At 51.2% G+C, this 27,544-nt stretch overlaps 1 protein-coding gene across 4 annotated transcripts in view; it reads left to right on the top strand.

The window, feature by feature from the left end:
• FAM167A (family with sequence similarity 167 member A) overlaps positions 1–27,544 on the top strand; it is a 74,077-nt gene that overhangs the window by 31,133 nt on the left and 15,400 nt on the right. For 2 of the 4 annotated variants that reach the window (XM_053216690.1, XM_053216691.1), the window contains 2 exons: positions 6,073–6,172; positions 18,776–19,568. In XM_053216690.1, the coding sequence (XP_053072665.1) occupies positions 19,203–19,568 (366 nt within the window). In that variant the 5' untranslated portion in view covers positions 6,073–6,172; positions 18,776–19,202. Of the gene's footprint in view, positions 1–27; positions 347–6,072; positions 6,173–17,966; positions 18,440–18,775; positions 19,569–27,544 lie in introns of those variants that run through there. The other 2 variants (XM_027069405.2, XM_027069411.2) reach the window with 2 other exon arrangements.

Genomic DNA, 27,544 nt, shown 5'->3' with positions numbered 1-27,544 from the left:
TAGGACCCGGCTGCGCGTCTGCGGGACCCCGCGCGTCCCGGTCCCGGGAGCGGCGCGCGGAGAGGCTCGAATGAGAGGCTGGAGGGGATCGGGCTGAAACCGCTCGCGGTGAAATAGCTCCGCCGTCGCCAGGCAACCGCCCTGACGCAACGCAAAAGAAAAAAAAAAAGTCCCTTAAAAAAAGAATAGTGCTGAGAATTCACGGGAGCAGAGAGAAAGGGAGGCAGGAGCCGGCTCAGCCCCGCAGGCTGGGGCCAGGAGGCTGTGGCGAGGGTAGCCCGCGTCCGGAGAAAGAGGCGGGGATCTCTGTGACACCCTTGGAAAGGGCCTCGGAGCGCCTCGCAAGGTAGGTTCGCAACAGGGGCGGGAACGTTCCCAGGGCTGGGGTCCAGGCTGGGGTCGCGGATGGGCGTCGGGCTGGGGATGGGCCGGGGGCTCGGGGCCGCAGGTCCCTACAGTGGCGCTGGCAGAGACCAGCCTGGCCCGGGGCTGGGGAGCACCGATCCTGCCGGCCCCTGGGGGCTCAGTTCCCTCGTATGGAATGGGACAGCCTGTCCGATTCTATCTCCCTTCTCCTTGCTGGCCCGTTCTGCGGTTAAGATCTGGATGGAGATTTGGGGTACACGGTCTGAGAGGGAGGAGCCCCACTCAGTCTCTCCAGGTCTACTCCCAGACTGCTTATCATCTCTGAGCCCACCCTGTCCCTTCTGTCCTACTTCAGGCTCCGTGACATGAAGTTCCTGCCCTCCCTAACTCAGAAGAAGTGGCCCAGGGCACTTGGGCCCTGGGTGTTCTGAAGGGCTGAGGCCAGTGTGATCAGAGGGGACTGCGCAGCCCAAAGGGCCCCAGAGAAATGAGCAGCTCAGCCTTGAGACTGCACCCCCCACCCCACCCCCTCACTGAGAGAAGGCAGGAAGGTCTTTGGTCCTTGGCTAGTAGACAGGTGTCTCCTTCCACCAAGTCAGGTTGGATATTCTGCTTTTAAAATAATCCCTTATTGCCTATATCTGGTCTTCATTCCCTGTGGCGTATGGTTCCTCCGGAGAAGGTCCGGAAGGCAGGTTGGTTCCAGGCTGGTGGGCGGTGACCTCATCTTAGCCCACAGGCATGTTCTCGCAGATCAAGTTTCCATCCACTCCCAGCCATTCCTGGTGAATCCCAAGTGGGGTGAGCCCAGGTCCCCATCAATAGGGAAATCTCCAAAGTGCCCAAGGGAGACATGGCCGGGAAGCAGCTTTCCTCCTTATGCCCCAGAGATGGTCCTGCCACCCACCAGGCAAGGGATGGCGAGTGCTGGGCAAAGTCCTGGGACAGCGGAGGTGACCATGGCGCCTCTAGCCTGACCACGTCCGCTAGTTTCTGCTAGCATGTTTTTCAGAGGTTTGGCAAAGCAACCACGAGCTGTACTTAGAGTGGATAAAGACGACAGCTCTTTCCTGAGTGCACTTACCAGTCAGGCACCGCTTGAGAATGCTTCGCATCCATTGGACATTTTATCCTCACAATCGCCCTTGGAGAGGACATCGCATCCCCATTTTGCTGATGGGACCCCAAGAGATTCACTAACTCTGTGCAGCTCAGGTGCCTGGTGAAAGAGCAGGGAGGGTCAGCCTCATGTGCCTGACTCCTAAGACAGTGCTCTCACAGGAAGGCTGCTTTAGGAGATCGGGAGGGAGAGGCCCAGAGAGGGGAAGAAACCAGTGGCACCCAGAGAAAACGAGAGCTGGCTGTCAGGGCTCATCCTGTGTCCTGGGAATGTCCCCTGCCGTCCTGTGGAGCCAGGAAACCCATTTCTTGCATCAGTAGCCTGAAAGTCCCTGCAGTGAGGCCTGGCTCGCTTCAACCCCACTTGCCCCAAGTGGAGAGACGGATCCTGCCTCACCCCCTTTTCCTCTTTGCCCGCCCGAAGTCCTCCAACTTTTCATACACTTGTTCCTGTTTTGTCCTCCCAAATACACGCATAGATTTCCACAAAATTAGTAGTCGAGCTTCTGTGCCTACCAGCTTGGCCTTCCTCCAAAAAAGGGACTCTGGCGGAGAAGTAAATCAAGTCGGTGCCTAACTGTTTGCTGAGAGAGACCCACAGAGCCTCAGGCCCACGGGGAAGAAACCGCTTGTTAGGCTTCTCACACACTCGGGTGGTTTCCTGTAGGTAAATTTTGCTAGTGGAAAACTCCCGTGGCCCCACAAGAGCATCTGGAATTTTCAGACTCCTCTGGGAGCTGTGCTTTAACTGGCAATGGCTCTTTGCTTGACTGGGATGTTGAACTACTCGCAAAGCTGAAAGATGAATGATACTCTGAATGCGTGGCTCCCCGTTTTACAGAATAGGAGTGAGGGAGTGCTTCCTGATTGGAAATGTCTGAGGACTAGCCAGGATGGCTCTCAATACGCAAATGTACACTGGGATTTGGATTGGGGTGAGAAGAGAGGAAGGCTTCAAGGCAAATTCTGAAGCCGTCTTCAGGCACAACTGGAAGGCGTGGGGAGGGTCTAAAGAGAGGGTATGAGCAGGAAGGGTGAGCCTGGAGGAGGGAAAGGGCTTTAGCAAGCACTTGGCAATCAGCCTGTAGAGTTTGGGTTGCCCTAGAGGGTCCAGTTGCCCATAGGAGTTTGGAAGGCTGCAAATGTCAGCTTTTAGGACAGTTGCCCTGGTGCGTGAACGCCTAGAGCTTCCCCACCCCTCCCCCCATGTCTGTCTGGAGAAGCTAGGGAGAGAAAGGAAAGGAGAAAGAAGTGGGCAAGAGGAGAAGTGAGAGGCTTGCACTCCCCACACCATCTGCTTTCTTCCTGAATGCTACCCGACCCCTACCCCAACCCTGCAACAATGCTCAACCCAGAAAAACCCCTTAGAGACGAGATTGCATAAAGCAGCAGCCCGGTTCCCTGTGGGCACTGCCGTCCAAGGAAAGGCTCTCATCCCTAGGGGTAGAGGAGTAGCAAGCACTCCAGCAACAGGGGACTTCTCACCCCAAGGCCCCTGCCGAGCAGCCTTTGCAGAGGCCCAGGAAGGGGCAGGGGTTCGGCTTATCCAGAGGTACAGACTGAGCCCTATTTCTTCAAGGCAATCTCTCCAGTACAGCCAAAAATCCCCCTCCCCAGTATCTGATCTAACTGTGGGAGCTGGTAGTAGGTCCCAAAAGATTTCCTCATAGGGCTTGTCCCATGAGACCTCCAAGGGAAGGTCCAGCAATGAGCTGGTTTTCCGGGTACATAAGGGGCCCAGACAGGGACCTCCACTGTGGCCACAGTTTCAGGGCTTATTGAAGGCTGAGCAGCGTTTCCTCATTCCAGGAAGCCAACAGAGCCTCTGAACATGAGCTGGGCACTTCAGCCCTGCAAGGCAAGCTGGGGAACTCTCAGGGCGATAAGGACCCAGGAAGATCCTGGATCAGGATCCTTGACTGAGAGGCCACTTAGAGCCCTCACTGTGCCCCTACCCTCACCCCCCAGAGAGTTAAAAGTGACAGTACCTCCTTAGTCCTGTGAGCATTTACGCGTGCTGTGCCTTGGGGACACTGAGGCCCGTCTGGTCCTTAAGCCCATTTGGTCATAACTTTAGGTTTTGCTGTGTTGTTTGTTTACTTGTTTGAAAAAAAACACTAAAAACTATGGTGAAGGTGAAGGCAAATCTCATTAACAGGTTGGATGGAGGCAAGCCTCAGACCAGACTCTGCCACACATGTACACATTTTTTGAACAACTATTTATTTGCAGACAAGTCCCACAGAATTCATAAAGCTCATTCTGTGGACTCAGTGAGGTCACAGCCATCTGTCTCTCTAGGCGCCCTGGCCACACCTTCCCCGAGAGCTCCCGAGATTGTTTCACCCTGCCTTTCAAGGTCAAGAGTGCCTCAAATAATTTTGACCAACCCACATATCTTGAATACCTCTGTTTTCACTAAGGAGAATGCATTTCTAACATTTCCTCTGTTAATTATCAAGCCCAGTGTTGAGTAGAGAGCAAGAAAGACACCCAAAGCACCTGCCACAGCCCCCTGTGGAACGCCGACCCTGTGCTTGGGGCTGCTGGCCAGGAGCGGGGAGTCCTGATTTGAATGCACCCTTGTTAAATGCACCTTTGTTGCAGCTAGCCTAGTGAAACCACATAACATCTCACTCCATCTACAAAGGGTTTTAAGATCAATAATGGTCATTGCATCACAGATAAGACAATAGTCTTGCCCTCAAGGAATGTGGCTTCTGATCAGAGTTGCACATTAGAAAAGACACTTTGTGCAGCCTAGAGTACTGAGCTGACAATAAAGTCATGTTCTGAACATTCTGGAGCACACAGTTGTACATGAACTAACTTTAATGGTTTGGTCGCCATTTACCACTTTGACAGGCCAAGGAGAGGCCCAGCCAAGTGTTGATATGGACGGGAGGGGACAGTCCTATTAGACAGAGGCATAACTAAGAATCCACATATACCCTATCTCACTGGATCCTTCAGAGCTTTGAGGTAGGTTCCATTATGAACCAACCCCATTTCATGGATGAGGAACTTAAGACCTGGAGGGTTACCCAAGGTCATAGAATGAGTAGGTGTTAGAGCTGGGCTATCAACCCCTGTCCACCAGACAGCGTGGACATTGCTCAGCAGGCTGAATCCATGCTGGAGGCACCCCATCCCCCACCCCAGCCCCAGCCCCTTAGGACAGGCCCTGCCCAAACACAGGGAAACTCTGAAGACCCTTCAATCCCTGGAGGGGTAAGCACTCCCAGACAGAGCATGAAGTGAACTGACTTGCATAAGCACAGAGCATATCATGAAATTTCTTAGGAAGTCCTTGCTAAATCATTAGGCTTTGGAACTTGTAGCACAGAGTGAAATAGAAAGCCCATCCTCCAAACAAATTCCCATTTGAGCTAGAGTTTGTTTTATTTGAAGTTGAAGCCAATTATCCTGTGGATTTGGAGAATCCTAAATCTGCCTTAAGGGCTGAGACAAATCCCAGTCGGGGGACATTTCGGTGGGCCGCACCCCACAGGGAGAAGGTGCACATCCCCAGGGCCTTTAGCTGTGAAATGGCACCCTGAGTTTCAGTCAACTGTGAACTGTTCCCTACTTTTATAGCCAGAACACCCACTTGAACCGTGTTCTGCTTTGATCTCTGCAAATTGCATTAAAGGCAACTCTGTGTCTGCTTTCTGCCCCCTAATCCCCAACACCATGGCCTTTGGCCAGAAGAGTGCTGTGGTCACATGTGGCATTCGGCTGGGGGGACAACAGGCCGCCTTGGCCCCCGCCTGGGCATCTCTGCCTTGTCAGGCATTTTCACGGAGGAGGACCTTTGCTTTAGACTCCCGAATTTCCCATGGCTAATTCTGTCCCCCGTTTCCCGCTCTGCCCTCTCCCCCGCTCCCCATGGGACTCCAGGATTCTCAGGCACCTTTCTCCCTGCCTGTCAGAGCACAGCAGCCCTTTCCCAGGGCCTCACAGCCTTGGAAAGGACACTGTGGCGTCGACTCTGGGTGGCCCCGCAGCCCCCTCCCTGCAGCAACTCTCTGCTTTCAGTGAGACAATAAATTAGATCTGCAGGTCCCTGGAGCCACGTGGCCTCTCCCCACAGCAACAGGAAAGCACAACTCTTTCTTGGTGATTTTCTCGGCAACTTCTTGCACTGGGCAGAATGATAGGCAAGGTTTCCATGTTCCCAGCCTTATGTGTAGCAGGAGGCCTGTGCGTCTGCTCTGAGCAGCCGGGAGCAGAGCCCATCAATTATTCAGCATGGACTGAGCACTTTGAATGTGCAAAGGTCTTAACAAGAGTTTTTTTATAGCTTCTTGCCTCACTATATCCCAACGACATGAAACAAGGTTTCCTCGTCTTCTAGACAATAGAAGCTCAATTTGAATCAGAGGAAGAATCCAGGCCCAGCCAACCCCACTCACGAAGCTGTGTGACCCCAGACAAGTTTCGTAGTGTCTCTGGTTTGCGGTTTGTCTGTGTGGAACTCTCAGGAAGGTCTCTCAAGCCCAGACCATAATGTGTGGGGGAAAAATTGTAAACTTTTTTTTAAGAAAGTGACTTCAAAAATGTTTGTGATTGTTCTTGTGGTTTCAGGTATGGAAACAGAAGCTTTGAATGATAAATCGAGGTGCAGCCATTAGCACTGGACCTGAGAAACCGAGTTTCACTGGGAGACACTCCCAGAGGAGCGTGGGTAAGTGGGTGGCTTTGCCCCCTACCCTCATGGGTGCAGCTTGGTGACATGGTGACAACCCATGAGCTGCTGTGGTCTAGACTCTGTGCATGTCAAGGGGGAAGGAAGCGTAGAGGCCACAGCACCCAAACTGCAAATTTTGCAGGGGGGAAGCAGAAGCCCGGCGGCGGGGGAGGTGAGTTGCCGCAGTCGCTCCGGATGGGGACAGGGTCCCCGGAGCTGACTCTCAGGCCAGGAACTCTTTTCTCTCCCACCCTGGGCTGGGTCTGTCCAAAATGGTTGTCTCATTCCCATCTGCCAGCAGCAGCACTGTGACCCTGGATGGGAGCAGGAAGGTGGAGGGGAGTGAGGAACACAGGCTACTGAGCCTCCCTGCACCTGCTGGGGTCCCAGACTGGGATCCACATCCATCGGCCCGCCCTCCCTTGCCGGAAGCCTCGGGTCCAGGCATCCCAGCTGCCCCTGGGACTGGCCTGGGAGCCACCGTGCCCCCCAACAGAAACACCACAGACGAAAGAAAGGAGTTCTGTCTCTCATGCTCCCATGCCAGGCACTTCACTCAGGTTCCAAGAAGTCAGGTAACTTGTCCAGGAGAGTTTCACAGTCACATGCAGCAGAACTTTCCTGAGGCTCAGGTCCTCTCACTGCCAGGCCCTGCCCTCAGAAGGGGGCTCTAGCCCAGGAGAGAGCCCCCATGCCGCAGCAGTTTTGCTCACCGGCGTCAACAGAGAGGGACTGCAGTCTAGGTGCTCGGGTCTCGTCCCCCTCAACTGCCCAGATCAACTTTCTAGGCAAATAAAGCATTGCCATAGTAATATCCACTTTATCTTTTTTTAATGTTTATTTATTTTGAGAGAGTGAGAGAGAGCATGAGCAGGGGAAGGGCAGAGAGAGGGGGACAGAGGATCTGAAGCAGGCTCTGCACTGAGAGCAGAGAGCCCGATGTGAGGCTCGAACTCACGAACCACGAGATCATGACCTGAGCTGAAGTCTGACGCTTAACTGACTGAGCCACCCAGGCGCCCCCATAAGAATATTTAAATGTTGTTATTTGCCCCTGGGATTCCTAAGAACCTGGGCTTTGAAACATTGAAACTATATAATGTGTGTGTTCCTATTACTTTTCTACATATGAAGCTACTTTGGGGACATGGTCACAATGGTGGAGTAGGAAAAACTTGGGCTGAAATGGTGGTTTCTTCACTTACCTGTGTATGATCTGTCAGGTAGAGATAATATTATTCCTATCTCAGGCCATTTCAAGGCTTTAGCTAGATGTTTGCACAGTGCCTGGTACATGATAGCCACTGGAAAATGGTTCTCTTCCCCCTCTTCCTCTTGATTCTAGGAATTTATATATATATATATATATACACACAAATATATATATAAATATATATATTTATATATATACAAATATATATATATAAATATATATAAATATATATATATATAACATTTATTTATTTTCAAGAGACACAGAGAGACAGAGTGTGAGTGGGGAAGGGGCAGAGAGAGAAGGAGATACAGAACCGGAAGCAGGCTCCAGGCTCTGAGCTGTCAGCACAGAGCCTGATGTGGGGCTTGAACCCACCAACAGTGAGATCATGACCTGAGCTGAAGTCGGACGCTTAACCGACTGAGCCACTTAGGCACCCCTAGGAATTTATATTTTTATTCCTGCATTCAGAAAGAGAGAAAATGGCCTCTTATATATTTCTTTTATTTATACAGAAAATATGCAATAAAATTGAACTGATGATACCAAGCAAGTAGCTGTAAGAAGCATGGGGAAGAATTGGAATCAGATTGTGCCTAGACAGATCCCAGTTAGTGTAGGGAGGTGACTTAGTCCCCTTTTGGTGGCAGGGGACAGAAGTCCAGCTTAAATTAGCTCAAGTAAAGGAGAGGATTTATTAGTGCATAGAATTGGAGGTTTACGTCTTTGGGCACTGTTGGGTCAATGGCTCTGAAGATGTCATGTCTCTGTCTCTGTCTCTCCTTTGGTTCTCCTTCCTAAAGGCTTATTCCTTCTCAATGCAAATGATTTTCTCCATGAGGCTGAGAAGATGCACCTTGGAAACTCCAGGCTGAAAAGCCACCCTATTTCTTCAGATGCCTATATTTAAATCCCATGAAAATATTCAGAATAGCACTGGTTGGCCATGCACACATCCATTGGACCAGTCACTCTTGCCAGAGTAAGGGCTCAAATGAATGTCTAAGTCTGTGTCACATGAGCACCCCTGGGGATGGGGGTGATGGGCAGGGATCTATGACTCACAGTCCCTTCTGAACACTGAAATGACACAGGAATAGTCCCCACAGAAGGGATGCTGAAGACATTTTTGTCCATCTAACAGGTACATCATAAATGTAACAAAGTAATGTGGTCCAAGGAGATAAATGGTCATTACCTAAAACCTAGTTGGTGCAGAAAAGTTCAAAAAATTTTTGTTAGGGGAAGAAGCAATCAGTTCCATTCAGAAAGAACATGTAGAATGAGGTGGTGTTTGAAATAGGCTTAAAGACTTAGTCATAGTCATACATGAGGTCATGGGGGAAGGATAAAACATAGAGTTGAGGCCAGCTCCCCAAGCTACTTGCTCACCAGTTCAGACTCATTCTGACCTTGAAAGTCTTACCTATGATCTTGCAGAAGGTCTTCTACTGGACAGGTGTGGAGGTAGAGCTACTCCAGCTAGAATGTGTTCACCAATTCACAACATCGTCATCCTCAGCATTTATGGAGCACCTACTGTTTGCAGAGCCTGTGTTCAGGACACAAAAGAGAAAGTAACACTCTTCTTATTGAGGAGCTAGACATCTGGTCAGGGAAATGGGACACTCCCACAGTTTAAGGTTGAACAGGCCATTGTGAGCAAGCATGCCAGAAACCAGTGCCGGGAGAATTCAGAGAAAAAATGACCCGGCAGGTGAGGTGTCCTAGAGAACTTTTGAGAGGGAGCAACCCCTCAGCTGAGCTTTAAAGCAGAGCTTTAGTCTTTGTGAGGAGCAGGGAGGTCCCAGGCAGGCCATTCATTCATTCAATAAGTTTATTGAGCACCTACTACGTTCTGAGTGCTAGGGGCACAGTAGTGAACAAGATAACATCACTGCCTTCACGGAGCTTACATTCTAGTGGGTGAAACATACTGAACAAGTAAACAAATCAACATATAACATCAGAGTTATATGGGGAGTGATAGCAGCTACAAATTAAAATGAAGGGAGGATATCTCCATAGGATGGTCAGAGCCGGTCTCTGTGCGGTCTCTGTCTAGCATCGGAGCAGACATGAGTGAAGTGGGTGCATGAGATCAGGCAGAAGTCAGTTGATGGAACCGAGGCTGCAGGGCAGGGAGTACAGTCCCAGACTCTTAGAAGACATGGCTGGATTGTCACAGTGGCTTGCTTGCTGCCGGGAGGAGTCATCCAGGCAGCAGACAGACGACTTCCAGGAAGTAGAAAATGAAGGGTTCTTCTGGGTTCTCCCCCTGCAGGTGAGCTGTCCGTAGATCATGGGGGCATTGAGGAAGACCCCACTGATGTGCACACCCCGGATACATCCCCCTTCCTTACCGTCATCCCCAACCACATGCCCAGAACACACATGCGGCAATATAACCCATCACACACACACACACACGCACGCACGCACACACACCCCACACAATGTCCTAGCACATTTCACCCCCTACCCACCATCCAGTCTGTGCAAGATGTCATTCCCCCATCTCAGGCGCTCCCTTCCAGACACCGACTCAGACCAAGACATGGCATAAAGATGAGCTATGTAGGGCCAGACCAGCGGGTGTCCCCTCCTGCTTCAGTCACCATGGCAACCTCTGACAGGAGAGAAAACACGGGCTTTCTGGCAGCTCCTTGGAGCTCCCTGGCTCCTTTGGGCAGCTCTGTAGGGCGCAGGGCTGTGTACCCCCCACCCCCTCCGGGCCTCTCAGCCTGGGTGTTAGCACTCCTGCAAGTCTGCAGAACACGGACTAGAATTTCACCGCCTGCCTGGGCCACCACCACCCGGAGGTCAGGCCTGAGTGGGGGCCCTGGGCTCTCTGATTAAGATAACCATCAAGGTTTTATGGTTAAACCTAGCCGGAAAAGCCTGCCTTGTCAAAGCTCCGCCTCCACGTCCCAGACCTCTTGACCCCTCACCCACCTGCGGGGGCGGGAGGGGGGTGCTGGGGGGAAGAATTAGCTGCTTTAGAAAAGGAAAGAAATAAATTCAGGTGTGAGTTGTGGCCTGGGCCACCCTTAATTTAAGTTTATTGAACATGCCATCGTCTACCAAGCCCTTTCCCTCACTCTCCCTCTTCTCAGCCTCACCACAGCTCTGCAGTAAGGAGGACACTGCAAGAGCCTCACTTTCCAAACAGGGGCCCTTGTGACTCTCAACTAGAGAAGGGACCACCCTGCTCTGAGGGACACATGGAAATGTGGGGAGGGGAGATTTTTTTGTGGTTGTCATGCTGTTTTATGACACTGCTTAGCCCTCAGTTATGTACTTTGTCTCCCCAAATGAATTCTGCATTCCCCCTCATTGCAGTCAGGGCTCTTGGTTGTGAGCGACAGAAAACAGTGTCACCCATGGCCCTTCCCGAACTGGCAGGAGGCAAAGACCCAAGGGAGAAAACAGGGAGAGCCAAGACAGCTCCAAAACACAAAGAGTGGCAGGCACGGCCCTGTGAATTAAATTATTTGCCTGAGACAGACTCGGTGGGGTGCTAGGTTTTTACTCACACGATATCCCCAAAACACTTCTGACTCCAGATGTGTGAGTTTTCCGCACCAGACAACCCTCCGGCTCTCTGCAGGCACCAACAGGGTGTCGTCGGATTTAGCTCCGTTTCGACACCATCTAGCTGAAGTTGGTGTCAGATCCTGCCAGGCGAGGGCTCGGTCCCACCTACGGCAGCCACTTCACATGCCAACTGCAAGTCCCAGGCTGTCGCCTGTACTTCTGACCTACTGGCTCTAAGTTGGGAATTGTCCCCAACCCCCACCTCTGATTCACTAAGTTTGCTAGAATGGCTTAGCAAAAAACTCCGGGAAGCATTTGCTTACATTTACCTGCCAAAGGGAGAGGTACATAGGGCAAGGTGTGAGGATGGGGTGTAGAACCCCTCCAGGTGTGCCCCTCCCGAATTTCCATATGCGCACCAACCCCTCTTTGAACCCCTTCAGTTAGGGTTTTTATGGAGGTTCATTAGGTATGCATGATTGATTAAATCACTAGCTGCTTGTGATTGGCTCAATCTCCTATCCCTCCCCTGCCCAGGGCAGGGGTGGGGCTAAAATTTCCAACCTTCTCATCACAGAGTGACAAGCAGCCCCATGCTGGGGGGGGGCGGGGAGCTTTCCAAGAGTCGCCTCATTAACATAAACTCGGGTAGGTTTGAAAGTGGGCTTGTCATGAATAATAAGACACCCCTTTCACCTCTGTGGCTCTAGAGCTACTTCAAGAACTAAGAACAAAACCCAGATATGTCAACAAGAAATATTCTTATGCTCTTATCACTTAGGAAATTCCAAGGGTTTTAGGAGCTCTGTATCAGAAACTGGGGATGGAAACCAAACACTGTATATATTTCTTATTATATGTCACACCCTCCAACAATCCTTTAGCAGGGATGGTCTGGCTAAGAGGATGCTACCTCATCTGCACTGCACAGCTGCCTCCAAGGCTCATGCGGCCACAAATGAATCCTAACCATTTTTCCATCTGGGCCTCACACACACCAGATCCTGAGGCCTGGGTCTGGGCATCTGACTGGCCAGGCTCAAGTCACAGGTTCACACCTGGCTGTCAGGGCACGGGACAGGAAGGAGGGAGGATCTGATCCTCCCCTTCCAGTGAAGCAGAGGTACCCAACCTGCCTGCTGTCCAGCACAAAAGGAGGCACTCCCTGAAAACAGGATAAGGCAAACAAACAAGACAAATACCAACAAATATCCACTGTGTTGTTTTATATTCTTTGTCCAACGCATGCTTATGTTGGTTATAAATGTCAGAAACACAGTTTCTCCCTGTGGTGAGCAAGATGGCCCCCAGCAACCCCAGGTCAGCATGGAACACAGCTGGTTTCTGGATAATTCTGGTACAGAAACCTAGGAGAGTTCTGATTAGCCCAGATTGAGCCAGGTGACCACCTACTCAGGACAGAGGGCATGCCCATCCCGTAGGAAACACACAAAGAAATTCTCTTTCCAGAAGAGGGAAAGGACCCTGGGTAGAAATCACCTCGTGAGGCTGGACACAGGAGAGGTCCTCCAGTTACACCTGTGATGCTGGAATGCCCTTCGTGCCAGCTCCCCGTCCTGGTGTTTGATGCAAGACAAAGCTATTCCTGTCTTCCTAGGGCCTGGCAGCCTGTGTCTGGGATTCTGAGGTCAGGGCAGGTCTCATAGGATGGGTGGTGAGGGTACCAGGACCAGGTCCCCTCTGCTTCTCTGAGCCCATCCAGACTGGCTCAGACTTGAGCAAGTATAGGCCACAGTGCACCAGGTGGGGGCCGGGAGGAATCTGTTCTTTTGGCTGGTTCATTCCATAAACATTTATTTTTATTTATTTATTTACTTATTTTTAACATTTTTATTTTATTGTATTTTTTTTTTTGAGAGACAGAGACAGAGCACTAGTTGGGGAGGGGCAGAGAGAGGGAGACACAGAATCCGAAGCAGGCTCCAGGCTCTGAGCTGTCAGCACAGAGCCTGATGCGGGGCTTGAACCCACGAACCGTGAGATCATGACCTGAGCTGAAGTCAGACGCTTAACTGACTGAGCCACCCAGGCGTCCCCATTCCATAAACATTTAGAGAGAGCAGCATGGTGTCAAGTGCTACGTGATCCAGGATACGAAGCCTGGTTCTCACCCTCATGAAGCTCAGAGTCCAGTAGAGGAACCATCAGGAAAGTGTCCTGTAGAAGTGCTGTGGCTGGGTTGTGAGCCAGCCCGGAGCTGTGCCGCAGCAGTTAAATCCCAGCTTTCCCCTTCGTTAGTCCTGTGACCTCAGGCAAGCTACTCAACCTCTCTGTGCCTCAGTCTCCTCATCTGTGGAATGGAGACCATGCTAATCCTTGCCTTATAGGGTTGCTGTGATGATTAAATGTGTTAGTACATGTACAGCTCCTAGAACAATGCCTGGCGTGGTCCGCTCTGAGTAAGTGTCCGCTAATGTTGTGATGACATAATTGTTTCTCCGACATGCTCTCCTTGCATCCCAGGCACACGCAGCTTGGGCAAGTCAAGTAAGACTTCCGGAAAAAGAAAACCCCTGAGCAATGCGGGGTAGAAGGGAGGGAAGGGTGTTCCAGACTGAGGGACCGGCTTGTACAAAGCCACGAGAGTGCCAGGGAACGTGGTACTCACTGGGACAGGGGTGTTGGAGAAGAAACGGAACAGTTCTGGCAAAGAACCCCGGACTGGAAGGGCCAGGCACGAGTCTGGGGATCCAGACAGGGAGAGGGCGGCTTCTGAGTTTTTCAGAATGGAGAGCAGTAAGGAGTGGGAGCCACCAAACTACCCAGGCTCATACTACCTTCACCCTTGAGAGAGACAGAGACAGAGAGAGTGGGTTAGCAGTCCCTGTACCCTTCCCTGCCCACGGAGTCCATCTAGGAAGTGGGTTTGAAAGTCGTCCAAGTAAACAGATTAGGTCATAACGAGACCAGGTCATAATTGGCTGAATGACTGAGCTGCACCCACCTGGCTCCTCCAGGGGCTCAGGAATTAGCTTAAGGCGGGCACAGCCTCCTTCGTGGCAACCACGATGGGCCAGAGTGAGCCAGGAGCGTGTTTGAGCAGCGGTCCTCCTGTGCTGTGTACGTCCCCAGGCGCTGGCATGTCACCGCCCAAAAAGGCTGATGCGCCCCCGAGGCCTGTCCTCTGCTGCGGGGAGTTTCATGTTCCCCTGCAGCCGGGTGGCCCGCCTGGCAGGGCACGCCTGGGCCTGGTGGGGTTAGTGTCTGGCCTTGTTCTTCTGGGTGCATCCTCTGGCTTCCCTCCTCCTTGAGCTGTCTGCCTTTGCAAAGCTCAGAGTGAGAGAAAATGTGTTCCTCGGAGCAGGAAGGACTTAGTTTAGATGTAAAGAAAGCCTGTTTGCCCAGGTGTCAGAGGCTTCTTCCTCCCAGGGCCTGCACTCCAGAGTCCCTGGTTTGTCCCTACTGCCCTTTCAGACCAGAAAGCTGTCCAGTGCTGGCCTCTGCTCCCCTGCACTCGGCTGGCACCTCTCCACCAGCTCAGCATCCACTAAGTGCCCACATCCCTGGAGTGACTTGAGTGGGTGACCTTCCGGCTCAGCTCGCAGCAGCCCAGCTGGAGGGGAGGGACAGCTCCATATGGGGCTCTCAGGCACCAGGGCATCCAGAGGGTACGCTCCCTGGGACGTCTGATGACCAGGAGACCGGAGAACAGATCCTTTTTCAGCAAATCCTCACCACCTGGATGTGCTGGGGGCATAGGAAGCAGGCTAGGGCTCTGTCCCTGCCTGCTATATGCGACAGGGATGTAGTGATCCCAGAATGAGTCCTTGACTCAGACCTCTCCACACCCCACACATGCCTCAATGATAATAATAATCCTCAGGTGGGTACAGCTCTTCAAAGGTTGCAGAGAGCTTTCATGTACAATCCAACTGATCCTCCCACCATCTTCATAAGGCCGGTTGGGGTAGGAAGCACCCTTGTACAGAGAAGGAAACTGAGGCCTAGAGGAGAGAGCTGAGCCCATGCACTGGGTTTATGGGTAGCAGATCTGGGACCAGGGCTGAGGTATTCGGCCCCCTGCCCTTGCTCTTACCAAGTGGATAACACACTGTCAAGGCTGGATCACCCCCTGGGGATCCTGAGCTGTGGACAGGGGTGTTTAAAATATGAGCAGGGAGGGAAGGGAGTGGGGATACAGAGTGGTGTTTTCCTAAGCTGGGCTGTTTTTCTTCCTGTCACAGGCCTGCTAGTCACCACCGCATGGGGAGAATCTGAGCAGGAGCCCTGAACCTCTGGGGGGAGGTGGGGCCGGCTGACTTCATCTCAGTTGGCTTCCAGGGAAGGATGTAGGGTGCAGGTCAGGGACCAACAGGGTGACTGCTCAGTGCAGCGCAGAGGGGTTTATGTGGTAATCTGACTGATGTAGCACTGATAGCTCTCATCATCTTAGGTATAATATTTTTTTTGGGGGGGGGGGCGCCTGGGTGACTCAGTCGGTTAGGTGTCCGACTTCAGCTCAGGTCATGATTCCATGATTCATGGGCTGGAGCCCCGTGTTGGGCTCTGTGCTGACAGCTCGGAGCCTGGAGCCTGCTTCGGATTCTGTGTCCTGTTCTCTCTGCCCCTCCCCCGTGTCCATTCTGTGTCTCTCTCTCTCTCAAAAATGAATAAGCATTAAAAAAAAAAAAGAAGAATATTTTTTAAAGTATAACTTTGTCTAGGGCTTACTGTATAGCAGGTACCATGAAGGGCTCAGTATTTGTTACTTTAGTCCTTGAAATGACTGAGGAAGTGGACATTATTACCCTCAGGGCCGGCTTCATGAGCGAGGAACCCAGGCAGCCCCACTGGGCCCGGGCTTGTTAATGCTCTCCTGTTGCCATCTTCAAATTCTTAGTACTTTTTTAACAAGGAGCTCTGCATTTTCATTTTGCGCCAAGCTCAGCAAATTACGTAGACAGTCCTGGTTACCCCCGCTTCTTAGAAGAGGACACAGGGACACAGAAGCACAGAGTGGTTGTGAAGGGACGGGCCCAAGATCACAGAACTGGGCCCCTGGCGGGGGGGCATCTAACCCCAACGCCCACACCGTCTGGAGTGGAGAGGCTGACCAGAGTCAGAAGTCTGTGCTCAAGTGCCACTGCTTGGGACTCTCTGTGGTCATGGGTGACTCACTCCATCCCTCCCAGCCTTGATTTTCTCATTTGTGAAATGGGATGATCCCCTCTGATCCTTGGGGCCATCATGAGGCTTGAGGGAGAGGATGCACACGCACACGAGTAAGCTCAGAGGATCAAAGGATCATCACTAGCTGACTCACAGCGCATTGGTGTTCCTGTTGATGCCTCCTCCAAGTCATTCTGACACCGTCTTCACGGGCCTTCCCTGTGAGTTAAGAGAAACTCCCCCTGCCCTTAGAGGCGGCCACATAAAGTCATCGAGTCCTAGCTGTTTCCCACCCCAAAGGGAAGACCCTTCCCTTACAGGTTCTCCCTCTGGCCACGGATGCCCCTGCCCTCTGCGGTGAGTGTGCAGCTCGGGGAGAGAAAAGGGGCACTTGGAATCCACATGGTCTCCTAACACAGCTGCGGTGTGGGGAGCGCTGCTCATGGTTTGTCTGCAATTAGATCCTCTCCAAAAATCTTCACTGGAAATAATCAGAGCTCCCCTGTCAGTGGAGAGAAGTCCTATAAGGTAGCACCGCTCAGAGGCCCGCTCAAAACAGATCCTGGTACCTCTGCAAAGAGGCAGAGGTGTCTGGGAGGGGCTGCCAATGGGTCTTTAGATTTGGAGAGAGATTCTAAAGAAGTCTGTGTGACCTTGAGGCTGCCCAGAAACACCCTTAGAGAACACCCCATATTTGCAGAGCCGCTCAACCTGCAGAAAGTGTGAACAAACCTTAGTCCCACAAATCCCCCAAACCTTGGAGGTGGCTATTAGCACCCCCATTTTATAGGCGGGGAAACTGAGGCTGAGCAAGCCTGACAGAACCTACAGCTAGGCCATCTGATCCTTAGCCTAGTGTTTCTATCTCAAGACCAGTGGTTCTCGACCCTGGCCACTCACTCACATCACCTAGGGAGCTTTACAAATATGTGATGCCTGAGTCCCACCCCAGAGCCCCTAGGAGTGGGGCCTGGGGAATCCATTTTAGTGGAAGTTCCTCGGGGGTTCCCAACAGTGTGGTTAGAGGTGAGAACTAGGTTTCTCCGCCATTAGTTGGGGTAGAATATTTTCCTCATTCCTCAGGGATGTCCCAAAACGGGGGCCAGGCTCCGAGCAAGGGGAGGGCCGCTAGATTTCCTTAAGTCACATCACGTTGCAGGTGGGGATTGTAGAAACAGTCCAGAAAGACAGCAATCTCTCTTCTTCTTTTTAAAGTTTATCTTGGGGGGTGGGAAATGAGTGGGGAAGGGTCAGAGAGAGACGGGGACAGAGGATCCAAAGCAGGATCTGCGCTGAGAGTGGAGAGCCCGACGCGGGGCTCGAACTCACAAACCGTGAGATCATGACCTGCGCCGAAGTCGGACACTTAACTGACTGAGCCACCCAGGCACCCAAGCGCCTCGAGTGTCTCCATTGCCAGGTGGGAAAGAAGCCCCACGTCCCCCCTGGAGGACTGAGCCTGTGTTTTTATTTCCCCCTCCCCACTTCTCTGCCGCCTCCTGTGCCTGCCCACCCACAAACCCCTGCCCAGTTCCCATCATCCAGACAAGTAATCAGAACTCTTTGTTTTAGTTTTTCTCCTTGCAGAGATCTTTTTAGGCGCACACAAGTCAATAAAAAATCTGTCCCTTCCCTTCCTTTTCCACACCAACAGTGTGCTCTCCAGACTATAAGTGTCCCGTTGTATTTTTTTCATGTAAGCTTTGTCTTGGACATCGTTCCGTGCCAGTTCATTCGTTCTCTGCATGCCCTCTGCACACAATTTTAAAACTCCCCTGAGAGCCAAAGATTTCTCTCCCCAGTCCAAGTCAAATGCCCTGCTCTGATGAGCCCATCGCCACTTGCTTGGACCTTGTGGGCACAGGGACATGGCTGGGAGACTCTGACGCCTGGTTGCTTCCCTACCGTGCGCTCTGACAGGAGGCAAGAGCCTCAGCTCAGACCACCTCTCCAGAGTTGGGAAGGCCAAAGCAGATCAGAGAGCCACACCCTTGTCCATAAGGCTCTGCCGTGTGGGCATTTCAGGTGAATATTAGACCCATCTTTCTAGAATGGTGAGTCACAAGCTTGGCTGGGTTTAGTAATCCTCCTTGAGTGAGGTCGGTCTTCCCTCCTCTGCTGCAGGTTTATTTGCTTCCTCCTCTGAAGAGGTGAGGTAAGGTGTTGTTCTTGGAGGAAGAAGCTGAGAGTGTGTAGTAAGACCTGAAAAAGCCAGTGGACGGGGGCTGTGGTAGGCAGGGTGGGGCGGGGTCAGCGGTCCCAGAGGCGGCACAACTGGGTCTGCCTGGGGACCCACAGGTAGCCGTTGCTCAGAGGAGAGACCTGAGCCTTCAAAATCCGACCACCCACCTTCGTCCTTGCTAATCCCCAGGAGCTCTCTGGTGAGTCATAAACCTCTCAGAGACTCAGGTTCCTTGCGTGTAAAATGGGGACAAAAAGAAGTAACCACAGACTAGTGGTGAGGATTACAGGAGATAATGGAGGTGGAATCGTTTCATAAATGGTGAAACACTGTACAGAGCGTTGAGTCCTTATTAACTTCTCTGCATTGAGTTAAGGCTTTGCAGTTGCCTCGCTTCTAGTCCCGAGCCAGTAATCAGCAGCCTTGTCACCTAGCCTCTCTGAGCCTCAATTTCCCCTCCTGAGGAGCTCAGGAATGAGGCAGGCCTCCTGCTAGGGGAGGGACCCATCCTGACATCATTTCATCCTTCCTGCAGGGCCTCCCACCAGCAGCAGCTGCTCACCTCCTGCCCTTCCCCTGTGGAGGGAGCCCAGTCCTGCTTCCCTGCCAGTCTCTGATCCTCCTGTGCCTCCAGAACTGACAGATCTTCTTGGCAAATCTGCCCCCCAAAGATTCCTGCTACCGCTTGTCTATTCCTGCCTTTTGTGAAGCATGGCAGCCACGGGACTCCGGGAAGAATCTTAAATCCTGAACCTCCACAGCCGCTCTGGAGGGAACTCTGCGTGGCTCATCCACAGTCCCTCTCGGCTCCGGGAGCTACTCACATCCTAGCGATGCCCTCAGGCGCCTTCACCCCAGCTGGATGAGATCATTCCAGAGCTGGACCCAGCCTTGCCACCCACCAAGATTTCCGCAGCGCCCCCCGCCACCTCCCATGTCTGGCTCCCCCAGCAGACTCTAGAATGTCCGTGCCCCAGATCCAAGTAGAAGAAATGGTAGGTGGGGAAGAAGAGCCTGGAGCCGCCCTGCCTCCCGATGACCACCTCAGGAGCCTGAAGGCCCTCACAGAGAAACTGAGGCTGGAGACCCGAAGGCCCTCCTACTTGGAATGGCAGGCCAGGCTAGAGGAGCAGACGTGGCCCTTCCCAAGGCCAGCTGCTGAGCAGGGGGAGTGTGGAGAGGAGGAGCCCTCGTCCCCCCAGAGAGAGCCCGGGCAGCATGCCCCACGTAACAGGGGTGCCAGCCGGGCTGCTGGGCCGCAGCCCGCTGGGAAGCTGGAAGGCTTTGAAAGTATCGACGAAGCGATAGCCTGGCTCAGGAAGGAACTGGTAAGTGGGTGCCCCTCCAAGAATCCCCAGAAAAGATGCCTCTCTCTCTCTCTCTCTCTCTGTCTCTCCTCTGTGTCTCTCTTCATCTCTCTCTGTCTCTCCCCCTATCTCTATCCCTCCCAATTGCATATCTGTCCATTTTCCTATTACCAAGGGTAGACCTCATTACTGTGCAGTTACATGAGGTAACCATGTGCCAATCAGCCCCTCCTCACAGGTACTTATGGAGGAAGCAAGTGTGCCCTGTGACCCCCACCTTCTCCATTGCCCCCTGGAGCAGAGTCCCATACTTTCGTCCCTGGACCGCTAAGGGTGTTCCTGGAGTGTGATGCCCCTCCTCTCTGAAACCCTCCCACCCTCCATCCAGCCTGGGGCTGGTGGCTCCTGAGGGCGCTGTGCTGGAGTGCAGGGCTGCGTGCTGGGGGCTGCTGTGAGTGGCTCAGGTTCAGCCCAAGGTGCTCTGTTCCTACTGAGCAGTGTGTGAAGAACTGCCCAGGGGGTGGCGTGGCTGATCAGGCCTGCAGTGAAAACTCTGGGCTGCCCCCATCCCCCCCCCCCCCCAGGATGAGTGGGAATCTGCCCAGAAGTCAGGATGAGGGTAGGGCTGGGGGAATGCGCATGAGCAACAGGTATGTTTGGGGCGTTCACAGCTTGACCTTTTCTCTGCCCACGGGCACAGCAGGCTCCCATCAGTGGCACCTCTGAGCAGGTGAGAAAGGGGATGGTGTTCACAGCTTTGCACCCATAGCCCAGGGGAGAATCACTGGTCCAGGCATGATGCTAATTGTCCCCATAATCTCAACTCCTCTGCCTCCTCATCACCTGTGGCCCAGGTCACACCTGTCCCGTCAGGCCACTCTGGCCACAGGTGAGCCAGCACCCAAAGGCCAACTGACTTCCAGAGCCACTCATAACTCCTGCGTCAACAGGGTAGGCGGAGGCCTGCCTGGTTTGTTCTGCAAAGTCCTGAAAAATAAATCCCCACTGGGGCCTGGAATTCCTCATGGGGTGAAGTAAATAATTGGGGTAGGGGGAAGCGAGGATCAGGGACTCAGGTGTCTGATTAATTGGAAATCTTTTTTTGGTTTTAATCTTTAATGATGAAACTCCTTCTCAAACACACCATTCCGCTGTGTCTGTCCTTAGTAACTGGAGTGTGAGCTGGCTTGTGTAGGAGGCAGGCCACCTGTGGATTCACACTGCGTCTCTGGGCGCTCCACTGCCGCTGGGTACTCATGGGGGCGTGGGGGGCGGTTAACAGGTGAGGAAAGAGGGACACGCAGTGGCCAAAATGGCCCATGGAAACTGCTCTTTAAATTCCTGAGGCTGAACTGCTTTAATTTGTTTTCATAAAGAGAACAAAAATATCCCCATCAATCAAAAGGATTCAATTACTTGGCTTTGGGTCCATTTGAGGTTTTATGGCTTCTGGGAGTGGAGGCTTTTGCTTTCTAAATAAATTTAGGATTCTTTGTGGGCCCCCCTTTGGGGCGGAGATTAGAGAAGGAATTCCCTGTGTGTAAACCAGTAGGGAGTTCTCTAGAACTTGTCCTTGTCCTCTAGATAAGAGAGGTGTCTCTCAACCCCAGCTGCATATTAGAATCACCTGGGAAGGCTCAAAACGTCCCAGAGCCTAGACAGGCCTCAGATCAATCAAATGAATGTCAGTGGGGCGGGACCCAGGCATCAGTAGATTTTAAAGCTCCCCGGGTGCTTCCAAACTGCAGCCTTGATCGAAAAGCATTGCTACAGATGAGCAGGCTGTGCTCCTTTTTCTTGCCCAGCCATTGCAAACCAAGTAGCATGAGTGCCCTCGCCAGCCTGTGCTGAGAGAGGGCAGGTGGGCCAGGTGAAGGACAACCACGGGTAACGTAGAGAGCAATGCTCTGTAGGCAGAGAGAGACGCGCTAATTGTCAGGACTAACTTGGCTGCCGAAGGCTGTCTTAAAGAAGTACAGGGAATATCAGCATTAAATAGTGCTTTGTATTTGTGGTATTTTCTTTTTCCTTTTTTTTTATATACAGTGTGGTAGGCGTTTTTTTTTTTTTAATTTTTTTAATGTTTGTTTATTTTTGAAAGACAGAGAGAGACAGAGTATGAACGGGGGAGGGGTAGTGAAAGAGAGGGAGACATAGAATCCGAAGCAGGCTCCAGGCCCCGAGCTGTCAGCACAGAGCCCGATGTGGGGCTCGAACTCACGAACTGCGAGATCATGACCTGAGCCGAAGTCGGATGCTTAACTGACTGAGCCACCCAGGCACCCCATTTTCTTGTATTAGTTTTTATTTAAATTCCAGCTAATTAACATGCAGTACAATAGTAGTTTCAGGTATAGAATCTAGTGATTCAACACTTCCATACAACTCCCGGTACTCATCACACACAGCAAGTGCATTACTTAACCCCCATCACCTATTTAACCCCTTCTCTCTGGTAACCATCAGTTTGTTCTCTAAGGTTAAGAGTCTGTTTCTTGGTTTGCCTTCTCTCTTCTTCTTTCCCTTTTCTTGTTTGTTTTGTTTCTTAAATTCCACACATGAGTGAAATCATATGATATTTGTCTTCCTCTGACTGACTTATTTCGCTTAGCATGATACTCTCTAGCTCCATTCACATCATTGCAAATGGCAAAATTTCATTCTTTTTGACGGCTTAGTAACATTCCATTGTCTATGTATATAGCGTCTGTTCTTTATCCATTCATCAGTCAGTGGACACTTGGACTGTTTCCACAATTTGGCTATTGTGGATAGTGCTGCTATAAACATGGGGATGCATGTACCCCTTCAAACCTGTATTTTTGTATCCTTTGAGTAGATAGTACTCAATCCTAGGTTGTAAGTAGTTCTATTATTAACTCTTTGAGGAAACTCCATATTTTTTTGAAGAGTGGCCACACAGTTTATTTGCATGGTATTTTCCACCCTCCCCACCGTTTCTCTGTGCTAATGGGGGTGGGTAACAGTAATCATAATAATAACAATTCTGAGATTTGTCACCAGATGAGTGTTTATTGTGTGTCAGACACTTCACATGCATTACTTACCTCTTTGGATTGTCACATCACTTTCCTGTTAACCCCGTGTTACAGAGGAGATGACTGAGGCTCAAAGAGAAATGTGGCAATAAGCGAGAGAGTAGAAATTTGAACCGTGGCCCGACTGGTTGCATTGTCCGTGCTTTTCTTAGCCACCATACTACCTAGGATCTTCCAAAGGCAATTGATTTTGCTTTGTGGTTCCTAAAAATGTGTGTTCACAAAGATGCTAGCAGTCAACAGAATGCATGGGAAGGGGAGGGTGGGGGAAGAAACGAGATTGAATGAGAGTCCGGTCCTCCTACCATTATTACATCAGACCTGTGTGATGGCTGTTATCGTCTCCATTTTACAGATGAGTAAAGTGAGGCTCATAGAAGCCAGATGCCCTGCCTAGGATGATATGACTCGTAAGTGGCAGAGCCAGAGCGTGAACTCAGCCTTTACCACTGAGAGTAGAGGGCTATGGGGAGAGAGGCAGGAGGTGAGGCAGGAGAGGCGGCCCTCCCGCAAAGGGCCCCATTGGGCATGCTGAATCAGCAACGACAGGGGTGCATTTGTATTCCAGAAATCACTCTGGAGCACCTCTTGGAGCAGTGACTCCCAAACTAATGTACACGCAGATTGCCTGGCTCTCTTGTTAAACTGAAGATTCTGATCCTATTGGTCTGGGATGTGGGTCCATGATTTCAAATTTCCAACAAGTTCCCAGGAAATGCTACACTGTTGATCCATGGACCACACTTTGAGATCCAAGGACTGAGAGGCATGCAAGACTGAGGCCAAGGGACCAAGAAGGGACTTCAGAGGGAAGCCCCAGGGATCCCCAGGCCTGCACCCTGAGCCGTGCTGCTGCCATAACCACCTTTATAGCCTGGGGCTCATACAGTAAAAGGGCCTCTGAGAAGGAAGTCCCAGCATCCCACACTGAGCTGTCCGAGAACCAGATTCCATCAGATTGTATGTCTGAGGTCAAAAGCAGCTCGAATGCAGACTGGCAAGCCAGCTTGAACGTGCACTTCTGCCCGCTTATCTTCGGGGATTAAATAGTAACAAAGGCCACTTGTAAAATCCTTGGACTGTTGAGCAGAGTTCAGCGTCTGAACAACAAACCCATTCTCACATTTTTAAAATTCTAGTCAAAACAGTAATCTCCATGCCATTTGTTTTCCTAATTTGTCATCTGTTAAGTCATTGAAGATGTCATTAAAAATTAACCTGTTTTCTGAACCCAGTGAAAGTGGTTTCAAATAACCTTTGTTTTATTTTAAGCCCGGAATTAAGTTTTCTCTATACCTGGGCAGGCTCTCTGCCAGTTTGTCAGGCTTCTATGCAAATTTGTCTTTTCTCTCGATGTGGCCAAGGTAACAGACTAAAAATCTGTAATTCAGTCAATCAGGCCGCTGATTTCCCTACATGATGCCAGACCCTCAATTTGATGGAAGTTTTGGCTCAGTAGTGGTTTGTGCCCAGGAGAGGGCAGGCCTGAACAGCCATATGACCACCGCAGGGCTGTCCCGGGAACAGTTAATAAACTCAGTGAGGCTTTGTTGTCAATGTTGACTCTTCTAGAGGCAGACCGTGCTGGGTCTGGATGGACAGACTAGTCCACCCCCAGCCTCCTACGAGGCCAGCTCAAAGGCAGAGAGTGACTGCCTGAATCTTATTTTCAGGGCAAGAAAGGGTCCTAAGAGCTCCTTTGGGGGTACACTCTTCCTCTCCAATTTCACCACAGGGAAAATGACAAGTCATTCTTGACATGCTCCGGGGATCTGGAGGCAGGACCCACATTTCCTTCAGGTTCCTGTGTTGGAGGATACAAGGAAGGTGGAGATCCTCAAACCCCATTGGTGTTACCCCTCCCAGCTAGAAAGGCCTGGCCCTTGGCTTTCCAAGTATCCAGGGACCCTGTGGCCTTCTGACTATGGCAGGCTCTGTGTTTGCAGGAGACTGACTCAGATGCCAGTCAAGTGGCCGTGGTGCATCTCTGCTGGTTCCAGACTGTTCGTGTTGCTAGCAAGTCCCAGCTTCTGGCGTCTTGCCTTTGGGGAGGCCTCGCGAGGTGGCCAAGTGGCCTAGTGTGGGTCATTCCTTCAGGAAAGGGTGAGCTGGGACGAGCCTGAGCCTGACGCTGTGGGACTCAGCTCTCTAGCTGAGTCTGGAATTCAGAACATTTCACAAACCTCTCCGACTGTGCTTGGTCCCAGAGCTTGTAGCACAAGGGGAAAGGGGACCTTCCCTTCTGCCTTCTCTCGTCAACCCTGCTAAAATGTTCTCGTCAACCCTGCTAAAATGTTCCCCTTGCCAACCTGAAAGAGAAAGAAAAGGGAGGAATCTTCTCTTGGCCTGTGTGGTGCCCAAACTAAAAACAAAACAAAACATTCCAGCTTCCTAAAGGGTTGTCTTCGTGGCAAGAATCCTTGGGCGCTGGCAGATCTTTTTTTTTTCAGCTTCATGCAGGTGTTTGATCCCTGCAGAAAGCCCCCCAGAAAGGTGTTTATGGTTGTTAGAAAAAGGGAAGAGGAACCTGACAAGTTTTAATAATTCTAGGGCCTGCCGTGGCAGGTGGCAGGAGGTCATGGACCTGAACTCAGCTGGGCCCTCCGTGGCCACAGCTTGATTTCAGCCTCTCCTGACTAACCCTTTCTTGCCTGTGCTGCCTGCTTGGCAAGCACATGACTGGTGTGTCCCAGGCACAGCTGACAAGGCCGGGGTTATCCATTTCTGCTGAGCCATACAGCCGAATGGCAGTTCAAACTCACGAAGCATCTTCTGGTGACACAAAGTGAGAAATGTGAAAGTGAAGCCACGATAATGCTTCTAGGGAACATCCAGGGAGCATGTTATGGTCCCCAAAGCACTTTTACAGGCAGTATCCTGTGAGAAGGCTTGGAGGTATTTGCTATTCCCATTTTACAAAGGAGAAGATGGAGGCTCAGAAAGATGATAAGCCTGAGATCAGAGAGGTTAAGGGACTTAACCCCAAAGTCATATAATGCAAGGGCATGGCCAAATGAAGACACAGATCCACATCTCCTGGATCTGGATCCAGATCACTCACCTTGTACCAGATATAGGTACTCACGTTCAGTGCTCTAGTCAGTGGGACCAGGAGTTGTCAGAAAGTCTATATTTCAAACCCTGCTTATTACATGTGTAAACAGGACACATGTAAAGGGTTACAGAGAGTTATTAGCAATGCCTCATAATCACCCTTATCTGGGACTGGGGCAGCTGTGGCCATTCCGTGATAAGGATAATCGTTTGCTCACAGCCATCCAGGGAGGTGCTGGCTGAGCTGGGGTTTGAGTCACAAGAAGTTTCTAGTCCGAGGGTTCCTTTGCCCAATTCTAAGTCTTCTCCATGTAGCTGGGGGCTTTCAGCCCGTCCGGCACGAACAGCCTGCAAGAGAAGATTCTGTTCTGTTAATCTGGCCACACACTGGCCCTTCGGTGGTTATTAAAGTATTTGTAAACAAAGGCACCAGCAAAGGAAATAGGACAAAACATCAACGATCTTTCCTTCTGGGTGCCAATATTATTCTTTGGACTTTTCTGTAGCTTCTGAGGTTTCCAAAAAAGGAATATATTACATATAATTGGGAAGAAAAAAGATTTAAACATAAAAGGCAAAAGAAAGAAAAGCTCCAAGCTCCTGTCTTGCCAGTGTAATCGGTACACATTCCTCACTTTGTAATCTACAGATTTTTCTAAAAAGGCATAGAATCTCCTAGACTGAGGTAAGAAAAGTAAGGTCTGGATCCCCAGAAATTCCCCTGTCAAGGTGAGAGCTGATGGGGTGGGGTTGGACGGGGGTTGACCAGTGAGATGAAGCCCAAGAATCAGGTCCTGTCTCTTTCCTTCCCTTGACTGTCTTGCAGTAGAGAGGAAAGGGAGACAGGAGCCAGAAGCAGGGGCCTGATGGTGGCACCCATCCAGAATAGCAGCTGTAAGGGACAGGCGGGGTTCCTTTCATCCAGTCCTCTCTTCATCCAGGATAGCCAGAGTCCACTGAATGCCTGCGCTTAGAGGCTGTGTGCGGGTGGGGGCCAGGGGGAATGGGCCAGGGTTCTCTATCAGGTGCCCCCCTTTGTGGAGGAGACAGACCCAAAACACAGTGACACGGTGTGGCAAGAGCTATACTAGAGGTATAGAAAATACAGTTTCAACAGGCTTTAGGGAGCTCAGGTGCACGCGGAGTGGTCACTGTGTTCCAGGCATGCTGGACGGTGAAATTAACCAAAGGGACATACACAGATCCCTAGCTTCGTCAGCACCCGAGTGAATGCTTGGCTTTAAGCATGACTGACATCAGGCTTCTCCTGAGTCCGCATTCACATTCTTCCTATAGTAATTAAAACCCAATTCCTCTGATGGGCACCCTCCCAGTTACAATACATTACTGTGTAGTAACGGTTGGAAGAGGCCCCCGGGGTATTTGTTAAAACTACAGATCCTTCCCAGCCCTCCATGGAAATTCAGATTCCATAAAGCTAGGGTGGTGTCAGGAGCGTGACAAGTGCCTGAGGGGGGTTCTAATGCAACTGGGTCCCTAACCAGTCACAGGTGAAGTGGGAAGAGCATCAAATGTGTAACTAAACTAGACTTCCAGTCAGGTTCTACTATATCCTAGGTGCGTGACTTTAGGAAAACGAATTAACCTAACCCTAGGTTTTGTCATTGTGAAATGGAGATAATACATACCTACCTGGCCGAGTGTTATAAAGGGAACATGAGGAGGACAGGGGTGGGAGGGCAGTGAGCACTTACTGAGTTCCTAAAGTAGTCAGGTACTATGTACTAAATGTGTACATTTATATCCATCACACCATGTCATATGCACGGTGCTCTTTTAAGGTAGGCACCAGCCCCATTTTGCAGATGGGAAAACTGAGGTAAAGTAGTTTGGCCAAGATCAACCGGCAGGGCAGGGGTTTGA

The sequence above is a fragment of the Acinonyx jubatus genome, chromosome B1 (genome assembly GCF_027475565.1).
Source record: "Acinonyx jubatus isolate Ajub_Pintada_27869175 chromosome B1, VMU_Ajub_asm_v1.0, whole genome shotgun sequence".
Classification (NCBI taxonomy): Eukaryota; Metazoa; Chordata; class Mammalia; order Carnivora; family Felidae; genus Acinonyx; species Acinonyx jubatus.
The sequence above is the reverse complement of the archived record's forward strand: the minus strand, read 5'-3'. Positions and strand labels throughout refer to the sequence as shown.